At 49.1% G+C, this 20602-nt stretch overlaps 1 protein-coding gene across 1 annotated transcript; it reads left to right on the top strand.

Moving 5' to 3' along the window:
• The first annotated feature begins 1816 nt into the window (after positions 1 to 1816).
• On the top strand, positions 1817 to 16690 carry LOC129490546 (uncharacterized). The gene is made up of 11 exons (XM_063609948.1): positions 1817 to 1886; positions 3204 to 3355; positions 6995 to 7287; positions 11221 to 11278; positions 11345 to 11518; positions 11657 to 12126; positions 14410 to 14524; positions 15159 to 15190; positions 15623 to 15720; positions 15917 to 15990; positions 16257 to 16690. The coding sequence occupies exons 1-11, from the start codon at positions 1817 to 1819 to the stop codon at positions 16326 to 16328; spliced, it is 1608 nt and encodes a 535-aa protein (XP_063466018.1). The 3' UTR covers positions 16329 to 16690.
• The last annotated feature ends 3912 nt before the right edge of the window (positions 16691 to 20602 follow it).

Here is a 20602-nt window from a genome sequence, read left to right on the forward strand (position 1 = left end):
TTCAAGACCAGCCTGAGCAACATGGTGAACCCTGTCTCTACTAAAAATAGAAAAATTAGCTGGGTGTGGTGGTGCGTGCCTGTAATCTCAGCTACTTTGGAGGCTGAGGCACGAGAATCACTTAAACCTGGGAAGCGAAGGTTGCAGTGAGCCAAGATCGTGCCACTGCATTCCAGCCTGGCTGACAGAGCAAGACCCTGTCTCAAAACTAAACTAAAATAAATAGGCTAATAGGCTGGGTGCAGTGGCTTACACTAGTAATCCCAGCACTTTGAGAGACTAAGCGGGGAGGATCACTGGAGCCCAGGAGTTGGAAACCAGCCTGCGCAACATAGTGAGACCCTGTCTCTATTATATATATAATATATATATTATATATTGCAATACATATTATATAATATATTATATATATTATATATGGCAATACATATTATATATTATATATTATATATTGTAATACATATATAATATACTATATAATTATATGTAATATACATGTAATATATATTATATATTACATGTAATATGTATTATATATATAATTTTTTAATGGGTAAATAAGCCAAAGAATATATAATAACAATCTGAGGGAAAGACGTCAGGGAAAAGGAGAGTGAGAAAATGCCTTTCTGTGGTGAGAAAAAAGAATCATCCTCGGAATCTGACAAATGGCGATCCATTTCCACACCACCAGGTCAGGGCGCTCAAGTCTGCTGGCTTTGAATGGGCATCTGTCTTGCACAATTCCAAGCTGATTTTCACTGGCACATCAGCAAGCTGCTGCTGCTGCCAGGGTCCCCTTCACAAGACCCCCTCCCAGCCAGCCCGTTCCTTCCCGTCAACCCCCATTCCTTCCCCTCAACCCCCCTCCCAGGGCCATCGCCAACCAGGTTCTTATCCCTGATCATATGCTTCTACACCCACAAACAGTGGATGAAACTCTGAGGACCCAAGTCTTCCACCCCCACTTTGGCATGGGTTTTGAAGTGTGGGCCATTCAAGGCCCTCTGTGATCTGTTCATGAGGCTGATCATCGTCACATCCAACATTTGCTGGAGCTTTATTATGTGCTATGCTGAGTCTTTTGCAGGCATTTACTCATTCAATACTCACCCCTACTCAGGTGATTCATCCCCGCTGACAGTTTTGGGGAGCTCAGTCAGGCACTGAGAGGAGAAGGAGCCCCCGCCAGGTCACATGGGTAGGTCTCATGGGATTTGAACCCAGGCTCCAATGCACCCAGGGAAGAAAATCATGCCCATCCCATCCGTCTGTCGAGTTTGGTGGGCGGCCTGCACCTAAAACGACTGCCTCTTCCTAAAGCCTCCATTTGTCTTGAGAAATAGAGAGAGAAAAAAAAAAACAATAATTGAATGAGCAATTCAAAACAGTATTTTTATGCTAAACATGCTTATATCACGGAGTAGAATGCAAACTATGTAGGACCATGTTTAAGACAAAGCTGACAGTTTCAGGAGGGTTTCAGAGAAGCGGGCCCTGGAGCGCTTCAATCTCAGGGTCTCAGGATACCGGGTGGGTGCAGAGAGGAGGCCTGGCCTCTCCCCTCCTGACTCCTGCTCTACCATCAGTCTTGCCCACCCACTCCTCAGTCTCTTTGTCCACACTGTGCTCCCCTCGGCCCCCACCCTACTGCGTACAAGACCCCCACTCTTCCCCAGCAACCGCCTTCTTTCCTCTGAACTTCCTGACTCTCTCCTCCACCCCTAGCGTCTGTTTCCTTTTCATGGGCAGTTTTCAATGTCTCCAATAAAATCAGCATCTCCTGGCAGCCAAGAGATGGTCATTGCTTCTCCAAATGGCCCAGAGCCACATCTTGCCCGTGGTACACGCTCTCGGGGACCACACGCTGAGAGCTTCAAGGGCAGGTATTTCCCTGTAGTTTGGGGCCATCCCTACCAAAAAGCTATAGCCCCCTCGGAGTAACACCATGTTCCATGAATTCCAGCTTTGTTTGGGTTTGTTTGTTTGTTTGAGATGGAGTCTCACTCTGTTGCCCAGGCTGGAATGCAGTGGCATGATCTCGGCTCACTGCAACCTCTGCCTCCTGGGTTCAAGCGATTCCCCTGTCTCAGCCTCCCAAGTAGCTGGGATTACAGGCATGTGCCACCATGCCTGGCTAATTTTTGTATTTTTAGTAGAGATGGGGTTTCACCATGTTGGCCAGGCTGGTCTCGAACTCCTGACCTCAGGTGATCCATCCGCCTCAGCTTCCCAAAGTGCTAGGATTACAGGCATGAGTCACTGTGCCCAGCCTATAAATTCCAGCTTTGACTGCCTAAGCCTAGTTCATTACCAGCGAGAAGGGGAAACTATCAAGAACTCCTTTTTTTTTTTTTTTTTTTTTTTTTGAGACAGGGTCTCACTCTGTTACCCAGGCTGGAGTGCAATGGTGCAATCACAGCTCACTGCAGCCCTGACCTCCGGGGCTCAAGCCATCCTCCTGCTTCAGCCTCCCAAGTAGCTGGGACTACAGGTGCACACCACCACACCCAGCTAATTTTTGTATTTTTGGTAAAGACAGGGTCTCGCCATGTTACCCAGGATGGTCTCAAACTCCCAGGCTCAAGCGGTCCTCCCACCTCAACCTCCCAAAGTGTTGGGATGACAGGCATGAGCCACCACACTCGGCCCAAGAACTCTCTGTTTCGTGTAAACATGCATAGCTGTGTTTTCGCTTTAAAGCCACTAAGCATGCTTCCTGCCCACTCCCTGCTGCTGCCCCCTAAGATCTCGCCTCCAGATGAGGTCAAAGCCCTTCTTAGGGCTGTTCTCAGCTCCCCCAGGTAGCACATCTGCATAGTTCACATGCATTGCTTTAGGGTGATGCTTAATTGCTATTTGTTTCTTTTGCATGGAATCTGGGTCTCTAGCACTCAGCAGGCTGCCTGTCACACAGTAGGTGATCAATAAACGTGGGTAGGATAATTAAAGGAATGCTCTCCCACTCCAGCTGACACATGCCAGCCTCCCAACCATGTCCCACGTTGTGTTTTTGAGAGCTGCTCAGGGCGGCGCTGCTGTAACTGGTGCTTTGGATGTATTCTAAGAGCTACAGCTCAGACCAGGAGCCCTGGAGAACAACAGGCCAGTTCAGACGATTACAGCAGGACTGATGGCGTGAAGTCGGGGAGAAGCCGCTGCAGGTTTTCTGTTCAATTCCCGTCCTGCACTGCCATCTCCAGGGCACAGGAGCCCTCGCCAGGATGATCAAAGCGGCAGCCAACCCAGCGGGAAAACATGCAACATCACCCTCGTGACCAGGGCTTTTGATCTGGGAAGGTCGGAGCGGATTGGGAACATTTGCTCATCATTCCTCTCCCTTTGCTGTGCAGCGGTGAGAAAACGGGGAAAGCCAGTTGTTCAAAGCACATCTCCTACGCTATTAGCTGGTGAGACTACAGGACCAAGACAGGGAGTGCCCCGGCCCAGCGCTCACACTCCATGGCAATGTTCCTAGCCAGCTACAGGGAGCTTGCACAATACGGATTCCAAGGCAGTCGCCTGGGGTGGGGCCTGCAAGCTGGCATTTCTAGCAAATCCCAGATGCAGCTGATGGTGCAGGTCTGAGCCATGGTTAATCTGTGAGGGGCAAAATGTGGTGCGAAGGCCAGCAGCAGCAGCGCCTGGAAGATTTTTTTTTTCTTTTTGAGACAGAGTCTCACTCACTCTGTCACCCAGGCTGGAGTGCGGTGTCGCAATCTCTGCTCACTGCAACCTCAGCCTCCCGGGTTCAAGCAATTCTCCTGCCTCAGCCTCCCGAGTAGCTGGGATTACAGGTGCCCACCCACCACCACGCCCAGCTAATTTTGTATTTTTAGTAGAGACAGGGTTTCAGCATGCTGGTCAGGCTGGTCTCCAACTCCTGACCTCTGGTGATCCGCCTGCCTTGACAAATGTATCTAAGTGTCCTTTGGCGTGTAGATTATTTTGTCACCACGAGGACACTTTAAAGATACATTGGTGGTGCAACGTTCCTGGTGCTGGTAGGAAGACATTTATTTCTTTATTTGAGTCAGGGACACCAGACCCCTGTGACATGCAATTTACCTACATAATAAACCTGCACATGTACCCTTGAACCTAAAATAGAAGTTTTAAAAAGCATTAAAAAATATATAAAAATATATATTATTCGGCTGTGTAAAAAAAAAAAAAAGTGTCTTTTTGTGGGGGGGAGGCGGCAGGACAGGGTCTCACTCTGTCACCCAGACTGTAGTGCAATGGCGCGATCTTGGCTCACTGTAACCTCCACCTCCCAGGTTCAATCAATTCTCCTGCCTCAGCCTCCCAAAGTGCTACGATTACAGGCATGCGCCACCATGCCCAGCTAATTTTGTATTTTTAGTAGAGACAGGTTTTCTCCACGTTGGTTAGGCTGGTCTCGAACTCCCGACCTCAGGTGATCTGCCTGCCTCAGCCTCCCAAAGTGCTGGGATTACAGGCATGAGCCACCGCACCCGGCGGAATTCTATTGTTTTTTTAAAAAATATTCACTGTGTACCCAGTTATCTTATTGAATTTTCTTTTTTGTTGTTGTTGTTTTTTGTTTGTTTTGTTTTGAGGCGGAGTTTCACTCTTGTTGCCCAGGCTGGAGTGCAATGGTGCCATCTCGGCTCACTGCAACCTCCGCCTCCCGGGTTCAAGCGATTCTCCTGCCTCAGCCTCCTGAGGAGCTGGGATTACAGGCATGCACTACCACGCCCAGCTACTTTTGTATTTTTAGTAGAGACAGGGTTTCTCCATGTTGGTCAGGCTGGTCTTGAACCCCCAACCTCAGGTGATCCACCCGCCTCGGCCTCCCAAAGTGCTGAGATTACAGAGGTGAGCCACTGCACCCAGCCCAAATTTTCTTATTGTTCATGGCAGTTTTCCAGTCAATTGCCAGGTTTCTAGGCATAGGTCATGTTATACACAAAAAGTTTTTAATCAGTCCTTTATTTCAGCTCTTCCGAAACTATCTGTGGTGAAGGATCATGTTTTGGTTTTCTAAAATAGGTGACAGCCAGGCATGGTGGCTCATGCCTGTAATCCCAGCACTTTGGGAGGCCGAGGCGGGTGGATCACTGAGGTCAGGAGTTCAAGACCACCTGACCAACATGGAAAAACCCCATCTCTACAAAGATACAAAAATTAGCTGGGCATGATGGCGGGTGCCTGTAAACCCAGCTACTTGGGAGGCTGAGGTGGGAGAATCACTTGAACCCGGGAGGTGGAGGTTGCAGTGAGCCTAGATCGTGCCATTGCACTCCAGCCTGGGCAAAAGAGCGAGATTCCATCCCAAAAATAAAATAGATGAGAAGTTCATGAAACCCACTTTTGACTAATTTCTTTTTTTTTATTTTTTATTTTTTAGACAGGGTCTTGCTGTGTCGCCCAGGCTGGAGTGCAGTGGCCCAATCACGGCTCATTGCATCCTCACAACCTCTCAGGCTCAGGGGATCCTCCCATCTCAGCCTTCCAAGGAGCTAGGACTACAGGAGTGCTGGTTTTTGTGTTTTTTGTACAGATAGGGTTTCATCATGTTGCCTAGGCTGGTATCAAACTCCTAGCTCAAGTCATCCTCCCTTTTTGGCCTCCCAAAGTGCTGAGATTACAGGCATGAGCCACCAAGTCCGGACTCTAAATGCTTAGCTTCTGTTTCTGTACTTAACTTGTCATAGACAAGTACACAATTGGCAGAGGAGAGTGGTCCACAGATCTCATTTTGAGTGTTATTGTTTCAGACCTGTCTAGCTCTAATGTTATGATGTTAGATTCCAAACCAATAGTACATTCTCTTTATTCTCTCTTTTTTTTTGGGGGGGGATGGAGTTTCGCTTGTCGCCCAGGCTGGGGTGCAATGGCGTGACCTCGGCTCACCTGCAACCTCCGCCTCTGGGTTCAAGCGATTCTCCTGCCTCAGCCTCCTGAGTAGCTGGGATTACAGGCGCCCGCCACCATGCCCGGCTAATTTTTGTATTTTTAGTAGAGACAGGGTTTGTCATGTTGCCCAGGCTGGTCTCGAACTCCTGGCCTCAAGTGATCCGCCTGCCTTGGCCTCCAAAAGTGCTGGGATTCCAGGCGTGACCTCGAATGTTGAGTTAGCAAGCTCTGTTTCTTACTGCAAGATCATTAACAAGGATTATGCAAACCTGGATCCATGAGTTTCCTAGTACTTGGTTTGTACATATGTGTTTAATACACTTTTTATGTCTAAAGCCAGGAAAAAAGGAAAAGAGAGAAGGAGATATATCTCCAGGGAGATATATATATATATATGTGTATATATGTATATATATATATGTGTATATATGTATATGTGTATATATATGTATATATATGTGTATATATGTATATGTGTATATATATGTGTATATATGTATATATGTGTATATATGTATATATGTGTATATATATGTATATATGTGTATATATATATATATATTTTTTTTTTTTTTTTTTTTTTCAGACGGAGTCTCGCTCTGTTGCCCAGGCTGGAGTGCAGTGGTGTGATCTCGGCACACTGCAACCTCCACCTCCCGGGTTCACACCATTCTCCTGCCTCAGCCTCCCGAGTAGATGGGACTACAGGCGCCCGCCACCACGCCTGGCTAATTTTTGTAATTTTTAGTGCAGACGGGTTTTCACCGTGTTAGCCAGGATGGTCTCAATCTCCTGACCTCGTGATCCACCCGCCTCGTGATCCACCCGCCTCGACCTCCCAAAGTGCTGGGATTACAGGCGTGAGCCACCGCGCCCAGCCGGGATATTTATATGGATATTGAAAAAGTTCATGGGTTTTCTCCAAGCTGGGGAGTAGAGAGGGGAGTAAGAGGAACTTGAGCCAAAAATAAGTTTTAGAACTTCTAACCATACTACAATTTGGCAGGGAGGAAAAACTACATCTTCGAAAACAGACGCTTCAATTAGTATGTCTCTTTTACTATTAACTAGTGTCACAAGTGACATTAATGGCCTAATCGTTCTGCTGCAGCGGAACTGTCTCCAAGTCTCAGATCCCGTAATTATACGTTGGACTGCGCGTGTCTTACAAGATCTTTGCGGTACCCTGCGGAGGAACGGCGTCTGGGATTCTGCCAGTTGCAGGGTTCTGCTGGCAGAGGAACATGACATGTGCAGCTCAGGGGTCAGGGAATTTTACCTGGAGGATCTTCAGGACCTACAGTCCTGGCCGGGCCTCCCAACCCTGCTGGCCAGCAGTGAAGACCACCGTCAACTCTGTGCAGGCCTGTTTTCCAAGGGTCTTCATTCTAAAATCAACCATTGGTGCCACTGAGGGAAGGGGGGTGCCACCAGACGGTGTGGCTACCCTGTCCCCAGGCTGTACCCCATCAGCAATATCCTCACTGCCAAGCAACAGCTCCTCTGCTTCTCCCAGACCATGGTCATCATAAAGTTGCCTCTTTATTTTTATTGTTATTTCCCTTTAGTCTCCAACCTCCATTCTCACACCCAGTTATTGTGTTTCATTCTGACACTCTTTGCTATCTACTGCTATGGGCCTGTTTAGCAACTTCTAGAAATGAGATGTGAGGCCAGGCGTGGTGGCTCATTGCCTGTAATCCCAGCACTTTGGGAGGCCGAGGTGGGTGGATCACCTGGGTCAGGAGTTCAAGACCAGCCTGGCCAACATGGTGAAACCCCATCTCTACTAAAAATACACACACACACACACACACAAATTAGCTGGGCGTGGTGGTGTTCGCCTAAAGATCGCACCACTGCACTTCACCTAAAGGTCCTGACCTGGGCGTGGTGTAGCTGTTTCCCAGCTACGAGAGGCTGAGGCGGGAGGATGGCTTGAACCCAGGATGCGGTTGCAGTGAGCTGAGATCATGCCACTGCACTCCAGCCTGGGCCACAGAGTGAGACTCTGTCCCCCCGAAAAAAAGAAGAAAAAAAGAAACAAGACGTGATATAAACAAACTTTTTTTTTGGGGGGGGGGGACAAGGTCTTGCTCTATCACCCATGCTGGAGTGCAGTCAACCAGGCTGGAGGTCCTAGCTCACTGCAGCCTCAAACCCCTGGGCTCAAGCAGTCCTCCCACCTCAGCCTCCCAAAGTGCTGAGATTACAGGCATGAGCCAGCGTGCCGGCCTCCGCCTTCTTCTTTACCTTAAAACTCCTTCCTGGCTGGGCGCAGTGGCTCACGCCTGTAATCTCAGCACTTTGGGAAGCCGAGGCAGGCAGATCACGAGGTCAGGAGATTGAGCCCAGTCTGGCCAACACAGTGAAACCCTGTCTCTACTAGAAATGCAAAAAATTAGCAGGGCATGGTGGCACGCGCCTATAGTCCCAGCTACTCGGGAGGCTGAGGCAACAAAATTGCTTGAACCCTGGAGGCAGAGGTTGCAGTGAGCCAAGATTGCGCCACTGCATTCCAGCCCGAGCAACAGAGTGAGGCTCGGTCTCAAAAAACAAACAAACAAACAAACAAAAAGCAAACTCCCCCTCACTCACATGCTCCCACTACCTGGTCTGGTCTATCTGTTCCACCAAAATACTCCTGGCCTCAGGGCTTTTTGCACTTGCTTTTCTCTGTCCCTGGAAAGTCCCTTTTGCTCCCTCCCAATCTCCCCATTGCTATCTCCTTGTCAAAGAGGCCTCAGGTCAAAGGGCCACTGCCAGAGAGTTCTTCAGGATCACCTGATCCAGATCACGGTATTTTCCTAACCACCAATGCTTACCGCCAACCACCTGATGGTTTTGTTTGTGTTTACTGACCACATCCTCTGTAGGAATATAAAGTCCACGAGAGAAGAGTCCTTACCTGTTTTCATCACTTGCGTCTGCCTTGCTCCTTTTATAATGCTTGGCATCTACAAAGCAAGGATGCCTGTTTATGCTAAGTGAGGGCTCTACCATTTGAGCTAATTCCCCAGCTCGAAGGATGCACGTGTATGAAACAAACAAATACACCAGGGGGACATGCTCATAAGAAGATAAGAAGAAGCATTTCACCAGGGGGACATGCTCATAAGAAGATAAGAAGAAGCATTTCCACCAGAGAGAACATCAGAGCAGCCCTGAGGCTGGGTGTTCGAGGTCAGAAAGGCAGCCAGGTGGAGCCGGAGGAGTTCAAGATGATGACACAGGCAGGGGCGAGACCCATCGGGGAGCAGGGCTGAGCCTCTTGGATCACAGAGAGGATATGGCCACGGGACAGACACAATGTGATCTGATCTGCACCGCGAGTGGTAAAATAGGCTTAGCATACAATTTAAAAGCTTAACCTTTTTATTTTTGAGATGGAGTCTCGCTCTATCACCCAGGCTGGAGTACAGTGGTGCGATCTCGGCTCACTGCAACCTCCGCCTCCCGGGTTCACGCCATTCTCCTGCCTCAGCCTCCCGAGTAGCTGGGACTACAGGCACCCGCCACCACGCCCGGCTAATTTTTGTATTTTTAGTAGAGATGAGGTTTCTTCATGTTGCCCGGGCTGGTCTCCAACTCCTGACCTCAGTTGACCCGCCCCTTTCGGCCTCCCAAAGTGCTGGGATTACAGGCGTGAGCCACTGCATCCAGCCAAGCTTAACCATTTTCAAGCGTGCAGTTCAGGGGCATTAAGCACATCCACACTGTTGTGTGATCACCACCACCCATCTCTAGCACTCTTTCATCTTCCCAAACTCAAACGCTGTCCCCATCAAACACTCACACCCCCTCCCTCGGCCCCCAGCCTCTGGGAACCACCATTCTACCTTCTGTACCTATGAACCTGATGGCTCTAGGAACCCCATATAAGCAGAATCATGCATGGTCTGTCCTTCTGTGTCTGGCTTATTTCACTCAGCACCATGTCCTCAAGGTTCATCCATGTTGAAGTATGTGTCAGAATCTCCTTCCTTTTTAAAATTGTGATCACGCCTGTAATCCCAGCACTTTGGGAGGCCAAAGCAGGTGGATCACCTGAAGTCAGGAGTTCAAGACCAGCCTGGCCAAGATGGTGAAACCCCGTCTCTACTGAAAATATAAAAATTAGCCTCGCGTGGTCTGTAAACCAGCTCCTTGGGACGCTGAGACATGAGAATCACTTGAACCCAGGGGGCAGGGGTTGCAGTGAGCTGAGATCGGGCCATTGCACTTCAGCCTGGGCAACAGAGCGAAACTCTGTCTCAAAAAATAATAATAAAAGAAAGCTGTGATAAAACATACAAAACATTAGGGTAGTTGGGGGGGGCTGGGAAAAGGGGATGGTTACTGGGTACAAAAATATAGTTAGATACATAAGATCTAGAATTTTCTAGCACAGCAGGGTGACCACAGTCAGCACTAATCTGTTGTACATTTTAAAATAACCAAGAGAGTGCAATTGGAATGTTCATCACACAGAAATGATGAATGCTGGGGGTGATGGAAACCCCATTTACCCTAATGTGATTATAATACAAAGATCTCATGTGTCCCATAAATCTATATACCTACTATGTACCCACAAAAATTAACAATTAAAAAAATTTAAATTAAAAATATAGGTCAGGCAAGGTGGCTCACATCTGTAATCCCAACACTTTGGGAGGCTAAGGTGAGAAGATCACTTAAGCCCAGGTGTTCAAGACCAGCCTGGGCAATATAGCAAGACCCCGTCCCTACCAAAAATAGAAAAAAAATGGCCAGGCATGGTCGCTTACGCCTATAATCCCAGCACTTTGGGAGGCCGAGGCAGGCGGATCACCTGAGGTCAGAAGTTCGAGATCAGCCTGGCCAACATGGTGAAACCCCGTCTCCACTAAAAATACAAAAAAATTAGCTGGGCGTGTTAGTGCACGCCTGTAATCCTAGCTCCTCAGGAGGCTGAGGCAGGAGAATCGCTAGAACCCGTGAGGCAGAGGCTGCAGTCAGCCGAGATCGCACCACTGCACTCCAGCCTGGGTGACAGAGCGAGACTCTGTCTCAAAAAAGAAAAAAAAAATTAGCTAGGTGTAGTGGTGCCTGCCTGTGGTCTCAGCTATTTGGGAGGCTGAGGTAGGAGGATCGCCTGAGTCCGGGAGGTGGAGACTGCAGTGAACCGTAATGCCACCATTGCACTCCAGCCTGGGCAACATAACAAGACCCTGTCTGAAAAATAAAAGTAAAAATTTAAAAATAGAGATATATAGATATACACAACATAAACTGCACTCCACCTCTTTTAAGGCTAAATCGTACTGCATGGTATGCTCCTCCCTAGGACTGATGTGTCTCGAGGGGGCCTCTTAGCTGCTGGGTGCAGCTGCCCAAGGGGGCACTGCGGGGCCCGATGCTGCCCTCCATCCAGGTCACCACTGCACCTCCACGACCACCTACAGGGGCCCCACTTTGCAGGCGAGAGCCCCGGGCTTAGAGGCCAGTGGCCGGCCTGCGCAAGGACACGCAGCAGGTGAACCCTCTGCAAAGCGAGGAGCAGGGCTGGGGCGGGCCGGGGGGCGCCTCTCGGCGCCCCTCCCCTGCCCGGCCGCAGAGCCCGGCCCCGCCCGGGCCCTGCTCGCCGCCCGCCCTGCGCCGCCACTGCGCAAGCGTAGGAGGAGCAGCGCGGCGTAGCCTTAAGGCGCATGCGCGGGCGGCGCAGACGCGCGGAAGGCTCCGGTCCCCTCGCGTGAATCCGCCGATCCGGGCTTTCGGGCCCGCCGGGAGCTCTGTTTATAAACATACCTAGCGGCTGCCGGCGAGGGGTAACCCTAAGGGGAATGGGGTCGGAGGTCAGAGGTCAGCGGGCGCGGGGTCGCCGGCCGTGAGACCGGCCCCTCCACCCTCGGGGACTGCTGGCTGCGCAGCGTGGCCGGCCGGACCGCCCTACCGCGGACCGGGGCTGCCGGGGCGCCACGTGGTGCGCACGTGGTCCGGCCCCGGCGCGGCGGCTCCCCTCCCCCACAGCGCGAGCCGGGCCGCAGCGCCCTCTGGCGGCGCCGCGTTGCATATTGCGCGTGCGCACAACCGTCGCGAGACGCCTTCCGGTGGCGCGGCGGGGTCCCTTGCCCCCTCGCGACGGCTGCGTCGGGATGTTCCGGGGCGGTGGGGCCGCCTGCCCAATGTCGGGCGCGCGAGTGACAGGTGGAGGCCGGATTTGTGCAGGTTCTTCAAGGCTCCAAAGGGAGGAGGGAGCCTCCGAGAGTCCACGTGGGGCCGGTGGGATTCGCAGGTCCCATTTTCTAAACATTGGGTGTTCTCGAACCTGGGGGGCGCGGGTTGTGTCCGCCCCCAGGAGGGATGACCATGCCTGGGTCAGTGGCTGCGTAAATAAATAAACGAATGGGGAGGAAATTCATAAAATATTAAAAGAGTGTTGTTTCAGATTTTTTACTATGTCACCTCTTATAGATTTTATGAGACTGTGTTTTTTTTGGAGAAGAGGTGTCTCCCTGTGTTACCCAGGCTGGTCTCAAACTCCTGGGCTGAATCCATCTGTCCGCCTCAGCCTCCTGAAGTGCTGGGATTACAGGCGTGAGCCATGGTGCCCGGCCTGTTGAGATTCTACATGAAATCTATTGGGCGTTTCGTAAGCCCTCAGTCAGTGGTAGTTGTTATAGTTGTTGCTTAAAAACAAAAACAGAAAGAAATGTTATACCCTATTCCAAAAGGATTTGAGCAAGGTTTATAAAGATTAAAAAGCAAGTGGCAGGGAAAAATAATACGCAAACTTCCTCCTGACTTTTTCTGCCATTTTATAGCAAAGGCTAAGAATTACATTGCCACTGTTGGTTGTTTCTGTAAAATTAGTGTTCCTCAATTTATCTACTCTAGGGTCGTTTTTTTTTTTTCTTGAGACAGGGTCTCACTCTGTTGCCCAGGCTCGAGTGCAGTGGCACAGTCATGGCTCACTGCAGCCTCAGCCTCCTAGGCTCAAGCGATTCTCCTGCTTCAGTGTCCCGAGTAGCTGGGATTACAGGCTCGAGCCTCCATGCCCAGCTAATTTTTGTATTAATATATTTTATAGAGCCAGGGTTTTGCCATGTTGCCCAGGCTGGTTTCGAACTCCTGGCTTCAAGTAATCCTCCCACCTTAGCCTCCCAAAGTGCTGAGATTACAGGCATGAGTCACCACGCCCAGCTCAGCAGCATCCTTTATTATTTTATTTTTTATTTTTGTAGAAACAAAAGTCACTGTGTTGCCCAGGCTGGTCTCAAACTCCTGGCTTCAAGCAGTGCTCCCACCTCAGCCTCCCAAAGTGCTGGCATTACAGGTCTGAGCCACCGCTGCCAGCCCGTCTTAAATACAGTCATGCATCGCTTGAGAAAGGGGATACCTTCTGAGAAATACGTTGTTAGGCAATTTCATCCTTATGTGAACATCATAGTGTGTAATTGCACAAACCTGGATGGTACAGCCTGTTGCTCTTAAGCTACAAACCATTAACATCATGTTAATGTGCTGAATACTATGAGCAATTGTAACACAATGGTAAGTATTTACGTATCTAAACATAGAAAAGAGAAGGTGGGCCGGCGCGGTGGCTCACGCCTGTAATCCCAGCACTTTGGGAGGTCGAGGCTGGCGGATCACGAGGTCAGGTGATCGAGACCATGCTGGCTAACACGGTGAAACCCCCGTCTCTACTAAAAATACAAAAAAAAAAAATAGCCGGGCGTGGTGGTGAGCGCCTGTAGTTCCAGCTACTCGGGGGGCTGACGCAGGGGAAGGGTATGAACCCAGGAGGCGGAGCTTGCAGTGAGCTGAGATCGCGCCACTGCACTCCAGCCTGGGCAACAGAGTGAGACTCCATCTCAAAAAAAAAAAGAGAAGATAAAGATATAGTATTATAATCTTACGGTGTTATAATCTTAGAGGACCACTGTCATATATGGCGTGAATGGTTGGCTTATTGCGTGACTGTAAATACCTACTATGTGCCAGATATAGCTCCGGACTCTGAGGAGCCTGGGTTACCTCTATTTAGGTCAACGGAAAATCTAAACGTGGTTACATTATAAAGGAAAGCCAGGAAGTACATATCCTAATGGTCAGGCTGATGGTACATGTTGAACAATCAGCTGGGGAAGGACTGCATATATACACACACATTTATTATAAATGTTACTGGTATGAAGCGTGTGTATCATATCAATTACAAATAATGATAAAACACACAATACTCTTTTTGTAAATTCCATAGTCAGTTGATTCTCAGAGAATGCTTTCCTTTAGCATTGCTGAACTCCCGTGTCCATAGCCAACCAGTGCTTGAAATTGAATTGTAATCTGCAAGGTTGAGTTGCTACCCAACCCACCATTTTCCCAGTAAATAATGTTTGGTCTGGTGGGGTGGCTCATGCCTGTAATCCCAGCACTTTGAGATTGTATGGGAAGCCAAGGCAGGAGGGTCACTTGAGCCCAGGAGTTTTTGTTGTTCTTGTTTTTGTTGTTGTTGTTGTTTGTTTGTTTTGAAACGGAGTTTCGCTCTTGTTGCCCAAGCTGGAGTGCAGATGTGATCTCAGCTCACAGCAACCTCTGCCTCCTGGATTCAAACGATTCTCCTGCCTCAGCTTCCCAAGTAGCTGGGATTACAGGCATGCGCCACCACGCCCAGGTAATTTTGTATTTTTAGTAGAGAAGGGGTTTCTCCATGTTGGTCAGGCTGGTCTCAAACTCCCGACCTCAGGTGATCCTCCTGCCTTGGCCTCCCAAAGTGCTGGGATTACAGGTGTGAGCCACCACACCCAGCCAAGCCCAGGAGTTTGAGACCAGCCTGGGCAACGTAGCAAGATCCTGTCTCTACAAAAAATAAAACAATTAGCAAAGCGCGGTAGCATGCACCTGTGGTCTCAGCTACTTGGGAGGCTGAGGCTGGAGGATTGCTTGAGCCCAGGAGTTGGAGGCTGTGGTAAGCCATTATCACACCGCTACACTCCATCCTGGGCAACAGTGAGACCCTGTCTCAAAAAAAAAAAAAAAAAGTAAAATAAATGTAATATTTGAAAGGAGTGTTGATATTTTCACTTATGTTAACAAGTAAGAAATGAAGCAAAACACATATAGATCCGAACTTTGTTTGTTCCTCAATGATGTCAGCAACTTCTTTGCTGTATTGGAGCATGGTTTTCTATTACTGGGTGAATAGTTCCTCAACATTTTGTGCTATTCACAATGTAATGGCTGTAGACATCACAGAATTTGAAGTTTAACCACATTGTTAGTTTTCTCTATTAATTTCTTATGTCTAGGGTTTGGCAAATGGATTCTGCAGAGTCAGATGGTAATTATTTTCCACTTTTCCAGACACGTACAGTCTTTGGCGCAGTCTCTTTTGTTTTGCTTTGTTTTGTTTTTACCACCCTTTAACAATGTAAAAAAAAAATTTTTAGCTCAAGCAAGAGCCAGATTTTGCCTTCAAGCCCTGAATTGTAGCATTTTCAGATTTTCACAGTGTAAATATCTCTGCAATAATTGATCCAAGCTGCCAAGTGGAGTATCTGAACCAATGCAGAGTATCTGAACTTGGAGTTGGGAAGATAATTTCCAGTATGCAGATGGAGTAGAGTAACCTCAAAAGCATAGATTACAGTAAAATAATTAGGACATGATAAGTGTTGAGACCCTTTCAATAGAATTTATGTCACTGCAAGTTTAATGTAATTTTTTTTTTTTTTTTTTTTTTTTTGAGATGAAATCTCTCTCTGTCGCCCAGGCTGGAGTGCAGCGGCGTGATCTCGGCTTATTGCAACCTCCACCTCCTGGGTTCAAGCAGTTCTCCTGCCTCAGCCTCCCTAGTAGCTGGGAGTACAGGTATGCACCACTGTGCCTGGCTAATTTTTGTATTTTTGTAGAAACGGGGTTTTGCTATGTCACCCAGGCTGCTCCCAAACTCCTGAGCTCAAGTGATCTACCCGCCTCAGCCTCCCAAAGTGCTGGGGTTATTACAAGTGTGAGCCACTGTGCCCAGCCTAATATAATTTAATTTTTAATAATGACTGTTTAACAGCCAATTCACCGAAATTCCTGAAAGTTCAACAGTTGGCTCTCGTGAACAGCTCCAACTCAGCATTAGTCTTATCTGTAAGTGGAGATGGGCTTTGGGGATGGTAGACAGAGTTCCATTTCTTAGCATGGGTTACCCTTAGACACACCTGAAAGTGACCCCACCCAAGGAGCCACACCCCTGTCTCACCCCCTCCCTTGAGTGTGTGCAGGGCCTGTGATGGGCTTCTAACTGGTGGAACATGGCAGATGGGGCAGGTGCCATTGCTCGGATCTGGTTATGTTATATGGAAAGGGCAAGGGGCTCCTATTCCCATCGCTCCCATGTTCACATGACATTATAGGAGACCCCAACTTGGTCCACTGGAGACAGAGATGCTCCTGCTGGCCTTGCAGAAGCAAACAGCATGTTGTGAACAGCCCCTGGAGAGGACCCCATGGCAGGGGACTATAAGTGGCCTCCAGGACCTGAGGGCAGCCTCCAGCAGAAGGCCAGAAAGAAGCTGGGGCCCTCGGTCATATGGCCACAAGGAAATGCATGCTGCCAGCAGGCTGAGTGACCTTAGGAGAGGATTCTTGCCCAGTTGAGGCTCTGGATGAGAATGCAGCCCAACTCAACCTGGATTACAGCCATGAGAGGCTCTGAGCAGAGGACCCAGCTGAGCTGTGCCCAGATTCCTGCCCCAGGGAGACCGTGTGGTACTAAATGGATGTTGGTTTAAGCTGCTAAACTTGTGGTCATTTGTTACACAGCAATAGCAAACAAATACATAATTATTCAACATATGGATGCACCTTTCTGTGTGTGTGTTACATTTCCCTTTTTTTTTTTTTTTTTTTTTGAGACAGATTCTCACTCTGTTGCCCAGGATGGAGTGCAATGGCATGATCTCATCTCACTGCAACTTCCGCCTCCCAGGTTCAAGTGATTCTCCTGCCTCAACCTCCAGAGTAGCTGGGATTACAGGCGCCCACCACCACACCTGGCTAATTTTTGTATTTTTAGTGGAAACAGGGTTTCATTTATGTTGGTCAGGCTGGTCTTGAACTCCTGACCTCAAGCAATCCACCTGCCTCAGCCTCCCAAAGTGCTGGGATTACAGGCATAAGCCACCGCACCCAGCCCATTTCCCAATTTTTAAAGGTTAAGAGACAAAACATAAACATTAAAAAGGGCAGAGAACTGTACCAGAATGTTTTCAAGAATGCCCTCAGATGGCCTAACAATGGGGAAAAAACTGTGGTGGGTTTTGGTTGGCTTGTTTGCCCCTAAAGAGCTTACTGTCCCAACTCCATCTCCACGGCCTTGGGACTGAAATGGCTGTGAAGTTGGGAGCTAGAGTCTAGTGCCTGAGTTTTGACCTCAGCTCCGACACTTCCTAGCTACCTATGTATCTCCACGAGCCTGTATCCGCTTATCTTTAAAATGAGATGACAGTAGTACCTGACTCATGGAACAGCTGTCGCGATTTGGTGAGCCAATTATTTTCACTGTAGCCTTCATCCACTATGGGGCCATCAGGGGCAGGGGCTGACTCCAGCTTCTGGTGGACCTGGATATTTCTACACCATGGGTGATGAGCCTCTCCCCTTTGCCAATGAGTGGTTCAAGAATCAAAGTCAGGCCTGGCGTGGTGGCTCATGCCTGTAATCCCAGCACTTTGGGAGGCCAAGGCGGGCAGATCACTGGAGGCCAGAAGTTTGAGACCAGCCTGGCAAACATGGTGAAACCCCATCTCTATTAATATAAAAATTAGCTGGGCATGGTGGCGTGCACCTGTAATCCCAGCTACTTGGGAGGCTGAGGCATGAGACTTGCCTGAACTCAGGAGGCAGAGGTTGCAGGGAGCCTAGGTCGTGCCACTGCACTCCAGCCTGGGCAACAGAGCAAGACTCTGTCTTCAAAAAAGAAGAGTCAAAGTCAGTTAATATCCGCCATTCTCGAGCCATTTGAGGAGGATCAGGCATCCAATTTGTAGGGGCCTATGGTCAGAGATTCCAGAAAAGGGTTCCTATCTTCCAAGAGGCATCTGTGGGAAGAGATGGCCTTTCCCTCTCTGGACACCATGGGAAAGGGTGAGCTATGGACAGCCTGGGGTGATGCGGAGCCTGCTTCTGCAGGAGAGCAGCGCAGACCCCACCATCCATGGAGGGAGCTGGAGCCCTGGGTCAACTCACCTCAAAACTCCTCCAACATCCAGATCCCAGTAATACGGACAGAAACATTTCAGCATTGTTTGGACCATTTTCAGTTGGGTTTTCTGGTACTTGATGAACTAAATTTACATCCCTTCTACCAGGGCTCTCCACTGTGGGGACGGGATAAGGGACGATTGACATTGGATTTGGTGTTCCCCTGGAGTTGGGCAAGGTGAGAGTGGCACAGCAGCTGGCATTTGATCACAGCCGAATGCCACGGAGGCTCCCTGTGGGCTCCTGCAGTTGCCTTCATGATGACATTAGTTCCCCCCACTAGTAGATCATTGTGTTAGTTCCCTGATAAGACAAAGCACCAAAGAACTCACTCTCCCCTCTCAGCATGTAAGGACCCAGCAAGAAAGGAGCTGTCTGCAAACCAGGAAGTGGGGCCCACTGAACATCAGATCTTGGACTTCCTGACTCCAGAACCATGAGAAAAAAATGTTTGAGCTCCTGCCTGGATTCCCAGCACTTTGGGAGACCAAGGTGGGAGGATCACTTGAGCCCAGGAGTTTAAGACCAGCCTGAGCAAAAAGTGAGACCCCTTCTCTACAAAAAAAAAAAAAAGAAAAGAAAAAAAAAGAAAAAAATTAGCTGGGTGTGGTTGCTTGTGCCTATAGTCCCAGCTACTCAGGAGGCTGAGGCAGGAGGATCACTTGAGCCTGGGAGATGGGGGCTGCAGTGAGCTATGATCATGCCACTGCACTCCAGCCTGGGTGATAGAGTGAGACCATGTCTCAAAAAAATTTTTTAATGGTTAAGCTGTCCAGTCTATGGTATTTTTGTTATAGTAGCCCAAGCTAACAGAGGCAGTATTCCACATCAACTGCTGTATGCTACTGCCTCTGATAACTTGTCATGAAACAGTTATGTGCTGGTGTGAAATTGCTGTTAGCCATATTACTTGCTCTCCGTATTGTAACTAATGATATATTTGGAGCTGAGCAAAGGCTCCATAAGTCCTGCTGAGCATCTGACTTTTGAATTTGCATCAGATGCTACTACCATCATAGACAGGCACTCAGCAAGCAATTGTTCTTCTTTTTTGTTTTTAGAGACAGGGTCTTGCTCTGCTGCCCAGACTGGAGTACGGTGGTATGATCATGGCTCACTGCAGCCTCGATCTCCTGGGTTCAAGCAATCCTTGAACCTCAGCCTCCCAAGTAGCTGAGACTACAGGCACACATCACCAGCTATATTTTAAAAATTTTTTTCTTTTTTTTTTTTTATTTTTGAGATGGCATTTCACTCTTGTTGTCCAGGCTGGAGTGCAATGGTGCAATCTTGGCTCACTGCAACCTCCACCTCCGCCTCTGCCTCCTGGTTTCAAGCCATTGTCCTGCCTCAGCCTCCTGTGTAGCTGGGATTTTTATTTTTTATTTTATTTTATTTTTATTTTTTTGGGGAGACAGAATCTTGCTCTATCTCCAGGCTGGAGTGCAGTGGTGCGATCTGGGCTCACTGCAACCTCCGCCTCCTGGGTTCAAGCAATTCTCCTGCCTCAGCCTCCCAAGTAGCTGGGATTACAGGCACGCACCATCATGCCTGGCTAATTTTTATATTTTTAATAGAGATGGGGTTTCACCATGTTGGCCAGGATGGTCTCGATCTCTTGACTTCGTGATCCACCCACCTCAGTCTCCCAAAGTGCTGGGATTACAGGCGTGAGCCACCACATCCAGCCATTTTTTTAAAAATTTTTGTAGAGATGGGGGAGGGGGTCTCCCTATGTTGCCCAGGCTGGTCTTGAACTCCTGGCCTCAAGTGATCCTCCTGCCTCAGCCTCCTAAAGTAGTGGGATTACAGGCATGAGCCATTGTGCCTGGCCTCCAGCAATTGTTAAATGAATGAAGGAAAGGCACCTGGGCTCTGAGAAACAGAAGCACCCCCATTTGATCCTCACTCTAATGCGACCAAAACAACATGATCATTCCTGCCATCCAACCTCCGGGACAAACGCAAGCCAAGGAAGCACCAAGCCAGCACGAGAGCCACACCAGCGAGGGTTTCCCGGCCTGGGCCTGCTGACCGCTGCCTTCCTCCCTCTTTAACTCTGCTGTACCTTGTCACCCTCCTCTCGCTTCCAGAGCTCCCCCTCGCTTCTGCTGTGATATTAAGAGGCCCACAGAGCCTGTTCAAAGCTCAGCCAAGGCTAACCAAAAGCCATCTTCCCGTTCACAAACCCACATCTCCTCTCCACCACCCCAGCCTCAGAGTCTCCTGTCCCCCTTCCCTGGAAGCCAAAACATCACGGCCCTGCCATTGCACATTTGCTCTCATCTGCAGAATTTCACAAAAGAAACCAAGGGCCTCTGGGCCCCCATTCCAGCTCCAAGCGCTCTGCCAAGGAGGGAGGCCCCTGCTGTTCATGCTGCCCCGTGTGCAGGCAGACGGATCTTCCCAGGCCGGCTTAGGTCGTGAGGTTGGCCTGGCAGGGATGAAATGGGGCCGGATGAAGACTGGATTGCAGCAGGCAGCCCGTGGGGCTTTA

The sequence above is a fragment of the Symphalangus syndactylus genome, chromosome 9, assembly GCF_028878055.3.
Source record: "Symphalangus syndactylus isolate Jambi chromosome 9, NHGRI_mSymSyn1-v2.1_pri, whole genome shotgun sequence".
NCBI lineage: Eukaryota > Metazoa > Chordata > Mammalia > Primates > Hylobatidae > Symphalangus > Symphalangus syndactylus.

What these genes read in the sequence shown, in the direction of transcription:
- LOC129490546 (XM_063609948.1), top strand. Translation starts at nt 1,817, where the DNA reads ATGGCCCAGAGCCACATCTTGCCCGTGGTACACGCTCTCGGGGACCAC. An exon ending in TCTCCCTTTGCTGTGCAGCG is followed by an intron (nt 3,356 to 6,994) that starts GTGAGAAAACGG and finishes GTTCTGCTGCAG; the next exon opens with CGGAACTGTCTCCAAGTCTC. An exon ending in CGAGAGTCCACGTGGGGCCG is followed by an intron (nt 12,127 to 14,409) that starts GTGGGATTCGCA and finishes TTGTTGCCCAAG; the next exon opens with CTGGAGTGCAGATGTGATCT.